Source organism: Rhinatrema bivittatum, chromosome 6 (genome assembly GCF_901001135.1).
Source record: "Rhinatrema bivittatum chromosome 6, aRhiBiv1.1, whole genome shotgun sequence".
In the NCBI taxonomy this organism is placed as follows: domain Eukaryota; kingdom Metazoa; phylum Chordata; class Amphibia; order Gymnophiona; family Rhinatrematidae; genus Rhinatrema; species Rhinatrema bivittatum.
In genome coordinates this window covers 58,778,518-58,800,648 of record NC_042620.1, presented here as the reverse complement: position 1 = coordinate 58,800,648, position 22,131 = coordinate 58,778,518, and the positions used below count along the sequence as shown (strand labels likewise).

The following is a 22,131-nucleotide window of genomic DNA, read 5'->3' as shown; positions in this document are numbered from 1 at the left end:
TTGAGCATATCACACAGCTTAACATCAGGGGAAAAAGGTGTAGTTATTTCTGGCATTCAAAAAGTGTGATATTGCCCCTCATTTTCATTAATCCTGCCCAATCCCACCCCTATGAAAAATTTGCATTCATGCGATACTGTAAATATTGCATGTGAAATGCTATTAATGCACGCATTATGGCATTAACGCCATAATGCACTTTGATGAATAACCCCAATAATTTGATTGGTCCAAGAAGAACCCAAGACCAAAGGGAAGGGCTGGGGGTCAAAGGATGTACATGTAAAAAGGTTGTGGTGTGGCCAAAGCAGTGAAAAAAATTAGAAAGCAACCACTGGGCCTATCTGTGACCAACAGCGCTCAGGCACTTAAGTGAACCCCAGCCCTTGCAAGGGCTTCCTCGGTAACAGGAAATCCAACCGTCAGGAAGGGGTATGGCTGCTTTAGAGTCTGAGTGCTACCAGCTCACAGATAGGCCCCATGGTTGCTCTCTAATTTTGAATGCTGCTTTGTCTGCACCATAGCCTTTTTACAAGCTCATCCTTTAACCCTCATTCCATCCCCCATTATGTAGCAATTGGTTCAGGAGCTGTTGAAAGAGGGAGCTATTTTTTATCTAATTTTAAGTGGAAGTGGGTGGGGAGAATTAGAATATATAGCAGTAAATGATGACATAGACTTAATTGGCATCTCAGAGACATGGTGGAAAGAGGATAACCAATGGGACAGTGCTATACCAGGGTACAAATTATATCGCAATGACAGAGAGGAGCACTCGAGAGGAGGTGTGGCACTTTATGTCCGGGATGGCATAGATTCCAACAGGATAAACATCCTGCATGAGACTAAATACAAAATTGAATCTTTATGGGTAGAAATCCCTTGTGTGTCAGGGAAGACTATAGTGATAGGGGTATACTACCGTCCACCTGGTCAAGATGGTGAGATGGACAGTGAAATGCTAAGAGAAATTAGGGAAGCTAACCAAATTGGTAGTGCAGTAATAATGGGAGACTTCAATTTCCCCAATATAGACTGGGTAAATGTATCATCGGGTCACGCTAGAGAGATAACATTCCTGGATGGAATAAATGATAGCTTTATGGAGCAATTGGTTCAGGAATCGACAAGAGAGGGAGCAATTTTAGATCTAATTCTCAGTGGAGCACAGGACTTGGTGAGAGAGGTAATGGTGGTGGGGCCGCTTGGCAATAGTGATCATAATATGATCAAATTTGATTTAATGACTGGAAAAGGAACAGTGTGCAAACCAAGGCTCTCGTGCTAAACTTTCAAAAGGGAAACTTTGATAAAATGAGAAAAATTGTTAGAAAAAAACTGAAAGGAGCAGCTACAAAAGTAAAAAATGTCCAAGAGGTGTGATCATTGTTAAAAAATACCATTCTAGAAGCACAGTCCAGATGTATTCCACACATTAAGAAAGGTGGAAAGAAGGCAAAACAATTACCGGCATGGTTAAAAGGGGAGGTGAAAGAAGCTATTTTAGCCAAAAGATCTTCATTCAAAAATTGGAAGAAGGATCCAACAGAAGAAAATAGGATAAAGCATAAACGTTCGCAAGTTAAATGTAAGACATTGATAAGACAGGCTAAGAGAGAATTTGAAAAGAAGTTGGCTGTAGAGGCAAAAACTCACAGTAAAAACGTTTTTAAATATATCAGAAACAGAAAGCCTGTGAGGGAGTCAGTTGGACTGTTAGATGATCGAGGGGTTAAAGGGGCACTCAGAGAAGATAAGGCCATCGCGGAAAGATTAAATGATTTCTTTGCTTCAGTGTTTACTGAAGAGGATGTTGGGGAGGTACCCGTAATGGAGAAGGTTTTCATGGGTAATGATTCAGATGGACTGAATCAAATCATGGTGAACCTAGAAGATGTGGTAGGCCTGATTGACAAACTGAAGAGTAGTAAATCACCTGGACCAGATGGTATACACCCCAGAGTTCTGAAGGAACTAAAAAATGAAATTTCAGACCTATTAGTAAAAATTTGTAACTTATCATTAAAATCATCCATTGTACCTGAAGACTGGAGGATAGCAAATGTAACCCCAATATTTAAAAAGGGCTCCAGGGGCGATCTGGGAAACTACAGACCGGTTAGCCTGACTTCAGTGCCAGGAAAAATAGTGGAAAGTGTTCTAAACATCAAAATCACAGAACATATAGAAAGACATGGTTTAATGGAACACAGTCAGCATGGCTTTACCCAGGGCAAGTCTTGCCTCACAAATCTGCTTCACTTTTTTGAAGGAGTTAATAAACATGTGGATAAAGGTGAACCGGTAGATATAGTATACTTGGATTTTCAGAAGGCGTTTCACAAAGTTCCTCATGAGAGTCTTCTAGTAAAAGTAAAAAGTTATGGGAGAGGTGGTGATGTCCTTTCGTGGATTGCAAACTGGCTAAAAGACAGGAAACAGAGAGTAGGATTAAATGGGCAATTTTCTCAGTGGAAGGGAGTGGACAGTGGAGTGCCTCAGGGATCTGTATTGGGACCCTTACTTTTCAATATATTTATAAATGATCTGGAAAGAAATACGACGAGTGAGATAATCAAATTTGCAGATGACACAAAATTGTTCAGAGTAGTTAAATCAAAAGCAGATTGTGATAAATTGCAGGAAGACCTTGTGAGACTGGAAAATTGGGCATCCAAATGGCAGATGAAATTTAATGTGGATAAGTGCAAGGTGATGCATATAGGGAAAAATAACCCATGCTATAATTACACAATGTTGGGTTCCATATTAGGTGCTACAACCCAAGAAAGAGATCTAGGTGTCATAGTGGATAACACATTGAAATTGTCGGTACAGTGTTCTGCGGCAGTCAAAAAAGCAAACAGAATGTTGGGAATTATTAGAAAGGGAATGGTGAATAAAACGGAAAATGTCATAATGCCTCTGTATTGCTCAATGGTGAGACCGCACCTTGAATATTGTGTACAATTCTGTTCGCCACATCTCAAAAAAGATATAATTGCGATGGAGTAGGTACAGAGAAGGGTTACCAAAATGATAAGGGGAATGGAACAACTCCCCTATGAGGAAAGACTAAAGAGGTTCTTTTCAGCTTGGAGAAGAGACGACTGAGGGGGGATATGATAGAGGTGTTTAAAATCATGAGAGGTCTAGAACGGGTAGATGTGAATCGGTTATTTACTCTTTCGGATAGTAGAAAGACTAGGGGGCACTCCATGAAGTTAGCATGTGGCACATTTAAAACTAATCGGAGAAAGTTCTTTTTTACTCAACGCACAATTAAACTCTGGAATTTGTTGCAAGAGGATGTGGTTAGTGCAGTTAGTATAGCTGTGTTTAAAAAAGGATTGGATAAGTTCTTGGAGGAGAAGTCCATTACCTGCTATTAAGTTCACTTAGAGAATAGCCACTGCCATTAGCAATGGTTACATGGAATATACTTAGTTTTTGGGTACTTGCCAGGTTCTTATGGCCTGGATTGGCCACTGTTGGAAACATGATGCTGGGCTTGATGGACCCTTGGTCTGACACAGTATGGCATTTTCTTATGTTCTTAGGCAGAATTTGGTGAGAGAGGTAAAGAAGGTGGGTTCACTTGGGAATAGTGATCAAAAGATGATCAAATTTGGATTGATAATAATGGGACAATAAGTAAATCTATACCTCTAGCATTAAACTTGTAAAAGGGAGACTTTGATACAGTGAGAAAAATAGTTAGAAAAAAACTGATAGGTGCAGCTACAAAAGTTAAGAGTGTACAACAGGCATTGACATTGTTTAAAAATGCCATCTTTGAAGTGCAGTCCAGATGTATTCCATGCATTAAGAAAGGTGGATGGAAGGCCAAACAATTGCCAGCATGGTTAAAAGGCAAGGTGAAAGAGGCTATTTTAGCCAAAAATTGAAAGAAGAATCCATCTGAAGAAAATAGGAAACATATATAGAAACCTAGAAATGACGGCAGATAAAGACCAATCGGCCCATCCAGTCTTCCCAGCAAGCTCCCACATTTATTTTCCCATACTTATCTGTTTCACCAACCACCAAGTTCAGGGCCCTTGTTGATAACTGTTTGATTCAAATTTCCTGCCATCCCCTGCCATTGATGCAGGGGATGGCAGAGCGTAGTATAAACACTGTGGATCCATAAAGTCTAGAGGATGTGAATGAAGAGAAGATGCACAGGGGTGGCTTGCTTGCGGGAATGACGACTACTACCTGGAGATTAATATCCTTATTCAATAAACATACACACAGTTAATGCGACTCCAACATTGCTCTATACTTCAATGGCAAGAGGAAATGTGGAAAAAAGGATTTGCATCCACAAAAAAGCAGGGGAGTAGCTTGCGTGTGATGGCGGTTACTACCCCAAATCAAATAAGCCTGATACTTCACTTCCAATGCATATCCAGCATAGCTCTCTGCTTCATAGGCAGGGAGAATGAAGAAAAGATGATTTATATTCAGACAACAACCAACAAGGAATGAATTACATAGTCTGGGTAAACAAATAAGCGTGGGTGTAGCTTGCTTGTTACAGTGGTTACTACCCCAAATCAATTAAGCATGATACTTCACTTGGAATACATATCCAGCGCAGCTCACTGCTTCAGCGGCAGGGGGGAATGAAGTAAAAAGGATTTATATTCAGACAACAAACAAGGACTGAATTGCACAGGCAGGGTAAACAAGCGTGGGAGTAGCTTGCTTAATATGGCGGTTACTACCCCAAACCAATTAGCTAGATACTTCACTTAGATGCAGCTCCAGCACTGCTGTCTGCATCGATGGTGAGGGTAGAAGGGAATTGGAACCAAAAAATTACTTATAAGGGCCAAGAGTAACAGATAAGTATGAAAACAAATAGGTGTGAAAGCTTGCTGGGCAGACTGGATGGGCTTTTTGCTCTTCTTCTGCCGTCACTTCTATGTTTCTATGTTGTTGGAGTTGCATCAAAGGTGAGCATAAGGCTTAATGGTTAAGGGAAGTAACCGCCACATCAAGCAAGATACCCCGATTCTTGTTTACCCAGACTGAACAGATCAATGCCTTGTTGGATGTTGTCTGAATATAAACCCTGTTTTCCACATTTCCCCCTGCCATTGAAGCAGAGAGCAATGCTGTATATGCATTCAAAGTGATGTATCAGGCTTAATTAGGGGAGGCCTGCGTGATCGGCGCCCAGACCCATCGGGGTAAGGCCTTTCAGATCCCCTTGCCCCCGGCGAGCCCAGACGCCGAACACACAGCCAGATCACCGCACCGTCCATCCGCCCGGCCCTCCGACCCCCCCCCCCGGCAGTGCGACCAGCCAATCACAGAGCAGAGAGGGGCATTTAAAAATGACCTGATCCTCAGGCGCCGTGCCTTCCAGCTCCAAGCTGCTGCCGCCGCTGCTGCAAAATCGAAGAGGGGAGGCCTGCGCGATCGGCGCCCAGACCCGTCTGGGTAAGGCCTTTCAGATCCCCTTGCCCCCGGCGAGCCCAGATGCCGAACAAGCAGCCAGATCACCACGCCATCCATCCGCGCAGCCCTCCGACCCCCCCCCCCCCCGGCAGCGCGACCAGCCAATCACAGAGCAGAGAGGGAAATTTAAAAATTACCTGATCCTCAGGCGCCGCATGCTGGCGTCGTGCGCTGAAGGAGCGCGACAAAGGGGCAGGCCCCTTTGTGCGCCCCTTCATGCAGCCACTGAGATAAAGAAGAAAATAGAATTCTAAACTCACCCCACTCCGCCAGCTAAGCCACTCCAACCTCAGGAACTCTTGAAGTGATCCCTGCCTACAACAAACAACTAATAGGACATAATTCCTAATCCTGCATTACAACATAGGACCACATAACAATAACAAGCCCAAACACCTCCTATCAAAATCTTTCTTCTCATCAGCAATTCTTCTGGAGTACATCCTCAGCTTCTAAAATCTTAACCTCATCCAGCTCTCAACTTGCAACTGCGCTGATCGTTTACATCACATTTACTGACCACTTCCGTATAGAAACTTCTACACTAGCATCTTGTTAACATCCTGCCGCTCTCTAAATACAAACCATTCATTCTATTTGAACATCATTCAACTACAACACACCTTCATACCTCATCCCAATCTCATACTTCAATCTTCCAATTCTTACTCCAAACCAGAGTTACCTACCCTTACATGATTCAACTCTACAAGACCTACTTGCATGACCATCCCAACAGTTCTCTTCTCCTTTAACTAACATCACAAACTATCTTCCAGACAAGGTGAACTCTAAAACTCCTTAAGAAGTTATCTGTCAACACCATCATGGCTCACCCCGCTGTGAACAACCAGACAAGAAACAGCCATCTGATTAAAATCCCACTTCTCAAACATGCCAGAAACCTTCTCTACCTCACCTTTTTCTTGATAAATGCCCAATCTCTGACTAAGAAACTCATGATTACTTCAGACCTGATCCAAGCAAAGAATCCCGACTTCTTCGCTATAACAGAAACTTGGCTCAAAGACACCGATCCTGTACTTACAAATCAGCTAACCAAAATGATTACAACATATTCTCCATCCCACGAAAATCCCGCAGAGGAGGAGGACTACTCCTCCTAATAAAAAAACATTTCTCTATGAAGCTGATCCCTCACAACCTTCCTAAGAAATTCGAAATTGCTTTATTCGACTCTGAATTCCTACAAATATGTCTTGTATATTGCCCACCCTAACTTCTCGACAATGAGATCTCCCCTCTACTAGAATTTTTAATAACTAACATGAACACAAAAAAACCATCCATAATACTTGGTGACTTCAACCTTCATACTGATGCCCTACCTAGATCTCAAAACTGCCAAACATTACTCGACATGCTTTCCATCCTAAACCTGATCCAACTTGTAAACAACCCCACTCACAAAGCAGGTCATATGCTGGATCTGATATTCACCAACCAATACCTCTTCGACACTACATTATCTATTAAATCTGTCCCCTGGTCGGATCATTATCTAATCAAATGCTGTGCACAAATCAATACCAACAAAATGACAAGAACTAATAAACCAATATCATTCAAATATAGACCCCCCTTCCAACTCGACTCACTCAAACAAGAACTGGGGAAACAACTTATAAATCTTGATCTATCCAACATACATAACGCCACTCAGTCCTGGTTCCAACTTACAAATCGAACGGCAAACAACATAAATCCCGAGAAACGAAACTGATAAAACAAAACAGAACAAAAAACAACCCATGGTTCAATTCACACTTCAGAACTCTGAAATCCAATCTCATAAAGTTGGAAAAAAGAATGGCGCAAATCCAAATGCCAATCAACTCTTCAAAGATTCCGCACACAACTCGCCGACTACAAGAAAGCAATTCTGAATGCCAAACATGAATACTATAGCCTAAAGATAAAAAAAACTCCACAAATAAATCAAACTCCCTCTTCAACATCGTAAAAAACCTAATGGAAAATAACAACAAAAACATCCCAACTACCGATGCAATTAACCTAAGCCAAGACCTCACAAATTTCTTTAAGAACAAAATAGACAAGATAACTGAATCCTTCAACATCCCTTCTACTGATGAAGTACCTTATGATCCACCATCAATAGCAACATGGTCGAAATTCGAACCAATTTCAATTATTTAAATAGAAAAGATGCTTCAAAAAATAAACCCTGCTCGACATGACCTCGATACTATCCCAACCCGAGTATTAAAGGAAATAACACATATTATTGTACCATTAGCTGCAATCATAAACAAATCACTTGAAGAGGGTCATCTACCAGCCAATCTGAAAACTGCAACAATCAATCCCATTTCAAAAAAAAAGAACCATGACCCAAAAGACCTGAATAATTACCGTCCTATGTCCAACCTTCGCTTACTTGCCAAGTTGACTGAAAAAGCAGCTTTGAATCAACTCAACGAACACCTAGAGATCAACAATATTCTTCACCCCGCACAACACGGTTTCAGAAAGAACCGCAGCACTGAAACCCTACTGATCAATTTATCTAACAAAATAATAAGAGGCTTCGACAACAAACTAAGGGCCTCATTTTCCAGTATCGCATTAGGGGGCGTTACCAATGCAAATGAGGCTTCTTTCGTGCAGTGGGGAAACATCGCGTGCGGCGATGTTTTCGCCAGGCGCGAAAACATTAGCACAATTCACAATGTTTTCCCAGTGTGCGATGATTCTTTGGGTGTTTCATCACAGTGCACGATATTTGCCGGTTTTTACACTTGATTTGTCGCGGTCCACGATAGTTCTGGAGGGAGGGAGAGAGAGAGAGAGAGAGAGAGAGAGAGAGAGAGAGAGAGAGAGAGAGAGAGAGAGAGAGAGAGAGACTTACTATAGTGCCTATGCCCTAGACAGGTATTTTAATCCCTATGGGAGGGCCACCTACTAACTCGGGGTGGGGATTAGGTATCAGCGTCGGGGGTTGGGGGCCACTTTCGCATTCCACATGAGACCTACGGAAAGAACAGTGGTCTCTAGTGAAGATTTGCTGGCCGTCGGAGTGAGGAAACTCACTCCAAGAGGAGATTTGGGCAACGTTCTCTCCACCTAGCTTTTTGTTGCCCAGGTAGATTGTCCAGCAAGCTAGGTGGAGAGAACGTTGCCCAAATCTCCTCTTGGAGTGAGTTTCCTCACTCCGACGGCCAGCAGTGTGTGGCAATGTATCTCCTTTAGTTCCTCCTTACATAGGTCATATGTGTCTTATGTTCTTATGTTCTTTTTTCAGGACTTTTGCATTAACTTTATAGTCCGCATTCAATAAGGAAATAGATCTATAATTAGAGGCCAATAATTGTTTTTTCCCTGTCTTTGGCATTACAACAATTCTGGTGTCTATAAAGTTATGAGCATGCATTCCATTTTAGATAATATTGGAAAAGCAGTCATGCAAGTGTGGTAACAATATTTCATGCAGTGGAGGTAGAGTTCTATGGGAAACTCATCTGGTCCAGAGGATTTCCTAAAAGGAAAAGATTTAAGAATATAAGAATATAAGACTTGTCAAACTGGGAAAGACAAGGGTCCATCAAGCCAGCATCCTGTCTCCAACAGTGGCCAAGCCAAGTCACAAGTAACTGGCAGGATCCCAAGAGGTAGATAGATTCCAAGCTGTTTATCCCAAGAATAAGCAGTGGATTTTTGCAACTCTACCTTAATAATTTTTAGTGAACGTTTCCTCCAAGAACTTTCACAGGTCTATGAATTTCTATAGTGGTAACTGAAGACTCTATTCTCTATCAACTGCAGTGAATGAGTGTTGTATAAGAGTACACAGAAAAGTCAACTTGTAAATATGTAGTGGAGGGACACTGGAGGTTACTTTAACACTCACTAGTAATACTTTATTTCATTTCATGCTGAGGTTAACTTGACTGTATTTAAAGTGTTACCATATTTGATGTTTTTGTGTTCTTTTATCGCATGAAACTTCTTGATTAATAACATGGTAATAACATGAGTTTGTATATTTTTACATCCCAGGAAGCCTATGACATTTCATATTGATATGTGACATTATGAATATTATTCCTAGAAATGTGTGAAAAATGTATCATATAACCTGAACTGGCAAATTTTCAATCCTTTTGATGGAATCTTTGTATTTTGCCCATCAGCTTTTCATCTGCAGATTTGGGCAGAATTCTAAGGAAATTAAATTTATAAAACATGAATCAGCATTTAAAAATATCAGAAGCATATTTTTAAAAAATACTAAGAAAACTGTTGTAATCTTCAAATTTATTCAAAATTATTTTCAAGTCAATTTGCTGAAATTTCAAAATCTTTAAAGGTTTGGTAAATTAATCAATAAACCTATTTAGCAATTCACACATCTCTAATTATTACCTACAAAATGCAATAGCTGTTGGCAGATGTTGATGGATAACCTTTGTTCTATTTTTTTTATATGTAAATGTGGTTCATGTTATCAGATAATTAGTACAAATTTTAACTTCAGAATTTCCTCCTTTCTCTCCAGGAAATGATACAATTTACTGGACCGATATGGGCTTTAACAAAATCAGCAGATCTAGAAGAGATCAAACATGGAAGGAAGACATCATTACAAATGGCTTGGGAAGGGTGGAAGGGATAGCAGTTGACTGGATAGCTGGTACTATTTTTATGTTTTTTTGTAGAAGTAGTATATATAAATAATAATATTTTTCCTAATACATGGGGAGGAAAGTTTTCAAAACAATTTATCTGGGTAGTAGCAATTTAGCCAGGTAAACTAGCTATCTAAAAATTGTTCTCCCTCATCTTGCTAAAAGTATATGTAACCCTAAGCCAGGCTCTCCTTAAGATAAATGGGGCTTACACTTAATACTGGGGTTGCTTTGACTCACTGTCTCAAATTCCAATGTAGATTCTGTGTTGTAGAGGAGAGTAAACTTCCAAGACCCAAAATGTTAGACATACACTTAACTTTTAAATGCCAATAATCAGTCTGTATAATGTATTGGCATTTTAATATAAGGTTTTATGAAAGGATTTTTTTTAAAACATGATTAATGTGGTACTCCATACATTCTTCTGTGGTAGCATCCATAATTCAAATGAAATTTGTAAATTAGTTAATATGTGGTCCCTTGTTCTTTTCCATAGAGTCCATTGTGTCCACTGTGTCCTCTGTTGGACTTTAGAGCTACCCTAAGTGAACTGGATGGGTTTCTCCTTGCCCATAAGTATTCACCTTAATATCTGAGATCCACTATTTTATCTTGACTCATAAGTCATAAGGCAAGTCTTGTGGGGGTCAGGAGGGTCCCCCAAGACTTGCCAAAAGTCCCTAGTGGTCCAGCAGGGGTCTGGGAGCGATCTCCTGCACTCATGCCATCAGCTGCCAGTAATCAAAATGGCGCCGATAGCCTTTGCCCTTACTATGTCACAGGGGCTATCGGTGCCATTGGTCAGCCCCTGTCACATGGTAGGAGCACAAGATGGTGCCGATGGCCATGTGACAGGGGCTGACCAATGGCATTGGTACCCCCTGTGAAATAGTAGGTCAAAGGCTATCGGCGCTATTTTGAAACCGGCAGCGAGAGTGTGAGTATAGGGGGTGGCTTCCGGACCCCCCGCTGGACCACCAGGGAGTTTTGGCAAGTCTCAGGGGGGGGGGGTGTTCAGGAGGGTGGGGGGTTTGTTTAAATTAGGTCCTTTAGACGACCAAATAATTTGGCAGATTAGGTGTATTCGTGGGGAATCGTGATACGTTTTGCTTCCCCACGAATACAACGAATAGGGCCCTATACGTTGAGGATGAGAAATACGTCAGAAACAAATGCACACCCCTATTACTTATTGCAGGATATAGGCAACTGCAGGATAGGCTTACACCCATGGAGACTTTACTTCAAACAAGAGTTTGGTTGTACAGCTTGCCTTTTGACCCAGTCCGGTATGATTTGTTTGAGTGTCTCATCTCGTTAAAATGTATATAACAGCAAGGTTGGTGTGCAGTCAGATGACATTGATCGGGCAGATGTCCTTTCAGGGAAGGGGAAGGTTGGCAGTGGGGCTGAACCGGAGAGCAGTTTCACTCCCCATGGCAGGGCTCCTGAAGTTGAGCCGGCATTTTACTTGTGTTTCCAACAGTGATGGGACCAGCATAGAAAGGGATGATGCAAATCTGATCATTAGTCATTCTTTCATACTCTGGGCAGCTAGGAAAACATAGAAGAGAGCCTATGGACCACATTAATATTGACACCTTTCAGATGGGTCGTCACATGGATGGGAAAGACTGGCATATGAGAGGAACAGTTATTGACCTTTCCATGGCACCTGAGAGACTCGAGAGCTGCTCCGGATGTAATAATAATTAGAGATGTGAATCGTGTGCCAGATCATCTTAACGATCAGATTCAGCTGGGGGGGGGGGGATCTGATTGTTAAGATATGTGAATTGGAATCGTTTCCAATTCCAATTCACATCACTAATTTTTTTTTTTAGGGAGGCCCGCGCCGCTAAAAAAAAACAACCCACCCGACCCTTTAAATCGACCCCTCCCCCTCCCGACCCCCCAAAACCTTTTAAAATTACCTGGTTGTCCAGGGGGGCCTCTGGAAGAGATCCAGGGGGGCCTCGGGGAGAGGAGAGATCCAGGGGGGCCTCGGGGAGAGATTTCCCTTTCCCAGGCATCAGCTGTTTTAAAAAAAAATGGTGCTGATGCCCCTTTGCCCTTACCATGTGACAGGGTATCCGTGCCATTGGCCAGCCCCTGTCACATGGTAGGAGCACTGGATGGCTGGCGCCATCTTTAAAGATGGCGCCGGCCATCTTTACTCATCAGCCCCTAGTATAATAGGGGCTGATGAGTGCCATTGGCCAGCCCCATGTGACAGGGGCTGGCCAATGGCATGGATACCCTGTCACATGGTAAGGGCAAAGGGGCATTGGCGCCATTTTTTTTTAGAACAGCTGATGCCTGGGAATGGGAAATCTCTCCCTGAGGCCCCCCTGGATCTCTCCCCGAGGCCCCCCTGGACCACCAGGTCATTTTAAAAGGTTTTGGGGGGGTCGGGAGGGGGGGTCGATTTAAAGGGTCGGATGTTTTGTTTTTTTTAGCGGCACGGGCCTCCCTAAAAAAAAAAGGGTCGGGTGGGTTTTTTTTTTTATCAGGCCATCGGCGCCATTTTAATTAGTGGCAGCCAAAATGGCGCAGATGGCCCGAGAGCGGGAAATCGCGCCGGGACCCCCCCCCCCCTCCCCACTGGACCACCAGGTAACTTAACATTTTGGGGGGGTTCGGGAGGGTGGGGGAGGGTAAGGAATTGGTTTTAAAGGGTCGGGGTGGGTTTAGGGGTTGTTTTGGTGTGCCGGTTTTCCCGCCCTCCCCCAAATAATTCTGACGATAATTTTAATCGTTCAAAAACGATTCACATCCCTAATAATAATACATCTGGGGGGGCAATGACCTGTGCTCATTGACTTGCAAGCAGCCCTAAGAACAAGGCATCAAGTGGTGACGGCGGCATTACAGGAGGGTATGGCAGCCAATCAGTGCTTCGGGTGCAGCAAAAAGAGGGGGCACGTCAGGTGCAGATGATCAAAGCCCCCTCGCTTGGGGCAAGGTGGGGGGGCCTATGGAATAAGGCAATTATCTTTGCCAAGGATTATTCAGACCGAATAGAATACACCGGTCTGGCATTGGCTACAATATCTTAATAATGCTCTACAGGATGCCATCGGGGCAAAGTATAACAAAGATAAAGACACAGGCTGCAGCTTATTCATTAATTGGGGGAACACAAGGCAAGGGTCCTCCCTACCTCGTGTCTTGGCAGTTACCCGAGCCGGTTGGGCATATTGCAAGTGATGCAGGTGACATCCCAGGACGGCGGGGTAGCCGATCAGTGCCTTGGGCGGCGCAAAAAGGTGGGGGCACGGAATGCGCCAATGGTTGGGGCCCCCTTGCTTGGGGACAAGGCGGGGGGCCCATGGAGTAAGGCTGCCTTGCTTGGTCCATACGTCAGGCAGCAGTGGAGACATCATACTGGCTCGCGTACCCTGGGAAGTTTATTTTGATGTGTTAAATAAAAGCTGTGGCCTTATTATACCAACGACAGTTTCTGTGTTTTCCATGTTTTCTAAATGATTGCATAATTTGCCTAAGGTACGGTAAGGGGCCAGAAGGTAGGGACGACGGCCACGTGGATAAAGTGGTGGCTGCTAGCATTATGTGTTTTATTTTTAAAAAGTGACCAACTAAGATTTATCGATATAAAATATTTCACTAGAAAATTACAGAATTCACAAGTGCCTCAAATGACAATCTGAACTTTTCACTTAAAGAACCTAATTTATGTTTGAACTGTAGTATAATTATGTGCTTATACATTTCCAAATAATCACAAAAAGGTACTTTTCAGGTGCAGATGCCTTCTTTATATCTTCTGTTCTCACATGTTCAAGTCACATGTTCTTTCTCCTAACCCAACATGGCCAGTGTTTTTTTCAACTGGTGCCTTCATCAGGAGTAACACCAGTTGTTCTAGAAGGCAAGGCAGATGATCCTGTTAAAATGGAAATAAACAATTTTTTCAGATTCTTGTAACAGTAATCCTACTGACAAGTTCACATACCTCAAGCAGGAAAAAGTATCTCACATGTATAAAATTTGGAGCATTGGCTAAGATGCTCACAGCTCTTCAGCTTTTTAAATGGTCACTAATATGCTTACAGTCCAAGTAAAAACCCCTCAAATTCAAGCAAGTCCTTCCCTACAAGTGACATCATATACCCCTTCTGTCTACTGCTATCAAGCCACTCCCCTACAATTGGCATCCTATATGCCTTCTGCCAATCATTGTCAAACAAACCATGCCTCTGACCAAAACATCATGAACCAGCTGTCAATCATTGTCAAAAACACTGAGCACAATGGTTTTCTTAAAGGATACAGAATACTGAGTAAGAGGTAAAGCTAGCACGTTGAAAACGCGCATCCAAATGTGGGTTAACAGTGTGCTCCGTCAGAGTGCACTGTACTGTATCGGCCTGATAGAGTGCAAATGTCTTACCCTGAGAAACTGTTTAAAAGGAAGGTTGACTCACAATTACTGTGGGTGACAACTTGAGTATGCCAACAAAGTATTCCTAACAGTGGGCTTTTTATATAGGGAAACCTCAAACCTGTCATCAACATTTTAGATCATTTTGTCTAAAAAAGGAATGCTGATCTCACTTATGAATGATGTAAACTGTAGATTGTGTGTTATGCTGGTGGACCCATGGACTGAGGGGGAGTTGGTGCTGCCTGTAGGAAGGAGCCCTACAGGCCCCCACCATTGGTAGGTGAGGCAGACAAGGAGAAAAGACCTGCTGGAACTTCACCACTAGAAGACTATGTTCCCCTTAGGTTGAGTCCTCAGGTTCCTGGGCAGGCTGGACTTACATGGGGCCTCTGCAGCCAAGGAAGTCCAGAAGTGGGGCAAGAAGCAGCAGCACAGACCAACTCTGGAACAGGTGGTGTAGCTTGTAAGTGGTATCCAGGCAAGGGTTGTAGCAGGCAGTGTAGCTCATAGTTGGAATCCAGGCAAGGGTCATGGCAAGCGGCAAAGCTCGTAGTCTGTATCCAGGCAAGGGTCGTGGCAGGTGGCGTAGCTTGAAGTCAAAGTCCAGTCAGACGTCAAAGCCAAGGTCAACCCAGGAGGAACTCAGGAACTGGCAATGTAACTCTCGAAAAGAGAGGACCTATTGCCAAGGCAAAGGTTTGAACCAGGGTCCAGCCTTATATAGTCCTCGAGTGATGCCCTTTAAATGAAGAAGAGAGGAGTGCACACACACCTTGGAGGACACCAGATGCAGGAGGGAATTGGTGGTATTGGCAGCATTCCAGCCATGAAGGAGGGGAGTCAGTGGCATCAGGCTGGCAGCTCGGGGCCACGGAATCAGCAGCATTGGGCTAGCTGCTCGGAGTTGAAGGGAGAGTGGCAGTGGCAGCAGTGACTCCCCACCGCTATCAGGAGGCCCGGTGCTGGCCTGACCGCAATGTTGTGGCGTCAGGTGTATGAGGCCAGCCACAGGACCCTGCAGCCGGCAAGCATATCATTGTGGTAACATCCACTGAGTCACTTTAAAAATTCTGCTAATAAAGCAGAACCCCCCTGTTCAAAATACTAAGATAATAATTAATAAAATGATGCCAGATGCGATATGCTAAGGAAAAGGACAGGAAGGCAACCATCATTTTTCAAATATCCCTGTGTACATATTGGGAACATTAGGGGTCAAAGAAGCTTCCGTGGCAGATCCTTTAATCTTCTGAAAGAATTGCCTATTAAACATGATAATCAGGCATTTGTGCCTGATAAGTATCTTTTTGTGATTATGAGGAAATTTATACTACACTAAAGTTTGTACATGGGTTAGGTTCTTTAAGTGGAAAGTGATAGATGATTTAAAGTCTAATACTCCTTTTATGATTCTGTCTGTAGCCCATTAGGGGCAAAAGACTGCAGATTATCATTTGAAGCACTTTTACATTTTCATACCACTTTTAATTTTCTAGTAAAATATTTCACATTGATGGCTATTTTGTTCATATAAGATGAGATGCTTGCTTATGTTTATGTCATAGTTATTAAAAACAAATCTACAAGAAAACACATGTAAATTAATGCAACTATAAGAAAAATTCAGGGACAAAATATACATCTGTGAAAACTTATATACAAAAGCTGGAGGAAGGGTATTTTAAGTCTCATTATATAGATACAATCATGAAACACTCAGTAATCATTCTGGATATCTCATGAATAGTTTAAACTAAGATCATTCAATAGAATTGAGTGAGTGACAGTAGGCAGTGCCAAAAAATAAATAAATAAAGAATCAAGAAGAGTAAAAAAAAATGCAAAAATAAAATTTTGATTCTGTTTCTCATATTTAAGAAGTGTGAGCACCCGTGTGCAGGTAATCGACTTAAACTGCCAAAAAGAAAAACCAAACAAAGAACAAAACCTTTACTACATTGCCCTAAATATAAAAAAAATCCAAGCTTTTGAATCATTTTATTTTTTTAAATAAATCAGTGTGGTAAAATACCAAAATTAATGTGTTAAATCTAGAAATATATACAAATATAAATATATCATACAACAAGATGCCCTGGTCATGTTATACCATATAAAGCAAAACATTTTATGAGTTTCTGGAGAAGAAAAATTCTTACAATGTCTAGTCTTTAAACAATTTCCATACATTGCTTATATTTAATAACTTGTGTTTTTATTTCTCTCAGGTAATATATATTGGACAGATCATGGTTTTAATTTAATTGAAGTTGCAAGACTCAATGGCTCATTCCGATATGTAATTATATCCCAGAATCTGGACCAACCAAGAGCAATAGCAGTACATCCGGAAAAGGGGTAATGTTAGTTGTGCTTCTTGCTCTATTTCTAAATTCATGTATTAGTATTGTTCATTTGTCATTCATTACTAAAGATCTTAAATGGGCAAGGAATTAAATTCATAAGACTGTAGATAAATGTACTCAAGGACTACAGTAAATTAAACACTGTAACATCCTACCTCTAAAACATTGTCTAACCAATTTAGAATGAAAAAGGATAATTTCAAGCAGATTGTCTGGACTTATTGTTGTTGGTGTTATTATATAGTTTGAATTGAGACACATGCTTAAGGAACTTGTGTGCCTTGGAACAATAAGATAAACCCTGAAGAAAATACAATATTTGATCTTAAAAAACATGGATTAATCCCTCCATTTATAAAGATTAGTTGCTTTCCTGATGGTTTTCTATTCAGGGCCACCCTATGTACATAGGATGTTTAGTCATTTAAAATGAAAGAGTATTCTGAAACAGATAAGGCCCCATTTGTTTCTTCTCTTAAACTCTGAAATAAATGGAAAGGGACCCACAAAAAGAAAAACATCCTATTTGTTTCATTTGTTTAGTTCTCCATTCATTTCTCTGGCACATTGAAATATATGGACCATGGACATGAATGGGGAGCATGTGTAAGTAACTATAATAGGGGTCTCACTGCTGCCATTATGCCTACCCGCCAGGTCCAATATATCCAATAGGGGATTTGCTTCCACATACCTACCTTCCATACCCTTAATACTGCCATAGTGGAATTGCTGCCACATACTACCTGCCATACTCCTTTTTCCACCATGAGGGACTTGCTGTCACATCCTTACTTGCCATACCCCTAATACCACCATAGGGGATTTGCTGCCATATGCTTATTTGCCATGCCCCTTATTCCACCACAGGGGATTTGCTGCCTCATGTCTACCTGCCAGGCCTCTTATATCACCATAGGGGTTTTCCCTAATACATATCTACTTGCCTTGCTTTGCTGATACCACTCTACTTACCTGACATGCCTATTATGTATCAGCATGGGAACTGTGGTTCTTCCATGTTGTTTGCTGTTTTTAATTTGTTAGCTATACACATTTTTCCCTAAGAAAAAAATGTGAAAAATTCAAAAATATATATGTTTTTCCTTCCTGCTCATTTTATGGTTCTTCATTTTGACCAAGCCATCAAGATTCCCAGCCTTGTTCTCCCACCATTTGTATTGGTTGGTTATACTGGGGTGTATTATCCACAGAAAATCTCAGTCAGAAGGAAGAAATACAGACAAAACAGAAAGGACCGGATTTCAATACCTACGCGCGGGTGTAGATTTGTGCACGCAACCCTGCGTGCACAAATCTACACCTGATTTTATAACATGCTCATGCAGCCGCGCACATGTTATAAAATCGGGGCAGCGCGCACCTTGCACCTTGCGCACTTGTGCACCTTGCGTGTGCCGAGCCCTAGGGGAGCCCCGATGGCTTTGCGTGTTCCCTCTGAGGCCGCTCTGAAATCAGAACATCCTGGGAGGGAATGGGTAAAGGCTGCGGGTGTCGGCGCGCGCAGGATGCACAATTGTGCACCCCCTTGCGTGCGCCGACCCCTGATTTTATAACATGCGCACCTGCACTCGGATGTTATAAAATCGGGCATCCATGTGTGCGCGCGTGCGCTTCTTTGAAAATCTACCTCTGAGGTTTTCCCCATACTCTGGGGGTCTGTTTTGCACCTCTTATATTGCTTTGTTGTGTTGATGCCACTTGTTTTGCTGCTTGGTCTTTTTATGAGTTCCAAGGAGGATGTTTCATATGAGTGCAAGGGCGCACATGTATGCCAACTTGTGTGAATTGACAAGGCCATTTTATAACATACATGTGTATATGCACATGTTATAAAATTGTCTATACACATGTACATATGCACACAATTGTATATGGATGTGTGCATGAGTGCGCAAGTGCCGGCTCTACTGCTTAAATGGAGGGATTTTAAAAACAACACACACAGACGCAATAGACCTTTTCCCCAGTTCGCCCAATTAATAGATCGGACTTCCTAAGCACCCCCCCCCCCCCATGTTATTTAACTTCCCTTGTATCCTTTTAACCCAGATCCTTAAAACCCCGCTGATTTACCTAGTTTTTTTCTATTTTAATACATACATGCCGTCCATATCAGAAGTAAAGTTACACGGTAGGGGACCTCGGCACCTGTTTGTGCGCATAAGTATTTATGCACACATTTTAAGATAACTTCCTGGAATTCCCATGACCCACTCATGCTTCGCTCAGACCGCACATATACCCAGCCCCTTTTTTAAGCGTTTTGATTTGTGAGCGTACCGGGAGACGTGCCAATCTCCCGGCTTTGGTGCACAAAGGCTTTTAAAAATCAACCTTTTATGGTTTTTCTGCCCCTTTTTCTGTTGTTGTTACCCCTTCATGGTGCCTTAGGATGCCAATGCCACTTGTGGTATCAATGTGCCTCTCATGCTGCCTTCAAGGGTTCCTGCCACTGTTGCTGTTACCCTCTTTTGGAACCTTGATGTGTTATTCCCCCTCCTGTTGCTTCTTTGTTTTTTTGACAATGCTTTGGAGTACTCCTGCCATTGCTGGTATCTTTTTGGCTTCTTAATGCCACTTTTAGTGCCACATTGCCACACTAGAGTTCTTTCCCCGTTCTAATAATTTCTTCTTATAATTTTAATGAGAATTGATGAGAAAACCCCAATTATGGAGCCCAAAATAGGCTGTAATGCTTCCCCATTGACTTTAATGGCAAACCAAAAAAATCAAATAAAACAAACATTTTTTTTTGTTATGAAACTAATTAAATGAATTGAAGTCCCCATGAAATGAATGAATGAACCAAAATAAATATTTTTCTTCTGTACTTCCTTATACAGCATTGCATGCAGTTTGAGTCTGCCATTGTATGACTAGCTGCAGAACTGCAGTGCCAGCGGTACTAAACAGCATGGCTGGCAGAGAGCCTCGGCCACACAGGCTGAAGATAACATGCCACCAAAGGTGGTGATGATGCATTTGTCAGAGAGCCAAGACTTATCAACAGAATAACTTGTGCCACCTGTGGAGGTCAGCGGTACAGCTAGTGGGGGAGCCAGGCCTCACCAGCCAGCAAGGTGACGGACCCCACACTCCCCTGGATTAAAGTGGAGGCTAGGAAGGGAGAAGGAAGGGAGGAAAGATTGAATAGGAGGGATAGCAAAAGAAGAGATGGAAGAGAGTGGGTGGGGAGGGAAGAGGGCGAGGAAAATAAAAAGTGGACAGGGAGGAGGTAAGGTAGGGAGCAAACTGGGGATGAAGAGAAAATGTGGGACTGGAGAATGAGACAGAGTAAGCCTCCACCCACACATTCTTCCCCCACTCACTCACACAAACACACACACACAACACCCACCACACCAATTCACACACACAACCCACTATCACATATATACACAATTATACCCCAACCTACTCACATAAACATACTCACCACACACTCATCACCAATCCTTACCCCATCCCCCACTCAAAACCACCCACCAATGCAGCCCCAGCAACCTTTAAGCCACAGATGGGGATGCATTATGATTTAGGGTCTCATAGCATACATTTGGGGGGGATCAGTGTAGGAGTGCTAGTAGGAGAAAGGAAGGAGAATGAACAGGAGATTGAGTTTATACCTTTATACCTTGCTATCTAGATTTCCTTCATTTAATGAAGGGCTTTCCTACTAGCCGTTTCATATCCAGAATTTTAGAACTTTTATGATTAATAACTTTGTGCCACTTATCCACTCTCCCTAAGTTATTCAGATTTGCAAAACCTGGGAAAAATTTTCTAAATTCAATACTGTCATCCTTTTTCAAGAGCATGATCAGAATTCATATTCAAGAATGCAGATTAAATTAAACTACGTATTTACATTTGTCACTGAGAACCTTCAATTCAGAGTCAATCATTACATCTAGCAGATTTGCTTTTAAGAATTTAATCTTTCCAACATTTCTCATTAATATGAACATCTGCATTATACTCCACCTCATTTGGAGTCCAACTTTCAAAACTTTTCAATAATACCCCATCTGTGCCTAAGTGGCCTGCAGAGATGTATGACAGTGTTTTATAAACTACATAATGGGATTTGTACAGTTTATAAAATATAACATATTTCTGCTTTGAAAGTATGCATGTATGTTTCAGTACATAATTACATGTGTATTTCTAATGCAGAAACACAAATATTTTTGCTAACCGGTTTATAAAATTAACCACATACGGGCCGATACAGAAAAACCCGAGGGAGAGTCGGAGAGCGCCCGGTGTGCAATTCAGAAAAAAAAATATGTAAATGAGGGCCTGCGGTAAAAGGATGTGCAAGGGACACTAGCGCGTTCCTAGCGCCTCCTATTTGACAGAAGCGGCGACTGTCAGCGGGTTTGACAGCCAACGCTCAATTTTACCGGCGTCGGTTCTCAAACCTGCTGATAGCCACAGGTTCGGAAAACGGATGCTGGCAAAATTGAGCATCCAACCCGTGGGCGTGGGCAGATTTTTATTTTTATTTTTTTATTTTTAATTTTTTTTTATTTTTTGGACCTCCGACTTAATATCGCTATGATATCGCTATGATATTAAGTTGGAGGGTGTACAGAAAAGCAGGTTTTTCTGCTTTTCTGTACACTTTCCCAGTGCCGGCCAAAATTAACTCCTGCCTTTGGCAGATGTTAATTTCTGAAAGTAAAATGTGCGGCTTTGCTGCACATTTTACTTTTTGTATTGCGCGGGAATGACTAATAGGCCCATCAACATGCATATGCATTTGCATGTTGCGGGCGCTATTAGTTTCGGGGGGGGTTTGGCCGTTTCCCTTACTGTTGGCCGCGCATTTTCCTTACTGTATAAGGGGTAAAAATAGTGCGTCAAAAACGCATGGCCAAACGGGGGCTAACAGTGTGCTCAGCCTGAGTACACTTTACTGCAATGGCCCGATAGTTTGCTGGACTCTCTACTCATCAGGCTAGGTTGAGAGAACATTGTACAAATCTCATCATTGTGTGAGTTTCCTCACTTTGAAGGACACCAAATCTTCACAAGAGTGCACTGCTCTATTCATACATTTCCCTCTGTATGTCAAAGTGGTCCCTAACCCCTACACCTCTACCTAAACCTCATCTCGAGTTCCTAGATGGGCCTCCAATAGTAGCATAAATAGCTAACTACTACAAGGTCCTTATAGATAGTC

General features: G+C 42.2%; 1 protein-coding gene across 1 annotated transcript in view; it reads left to right on the top strand.

The window, feature by feature from the left end:
* Nucleotides 1-22,131, top strand: part of LRP1B (LDL receptor related protein 1B) — a 3,516,099-nt gene that overhangs the window by 2,477,545 nt on the left and 1,016,423 nt on the right. Inside the window, 2 exon segments of the mRNA XM_029607894.1 lie at nt 10,013-10,147; nt 16,782-16,911. Of these exon segments, the coding sequence (XP_029463754.1) occupies nt 10,013-10,147; nt 16,782-16,911 (265 nt within the window).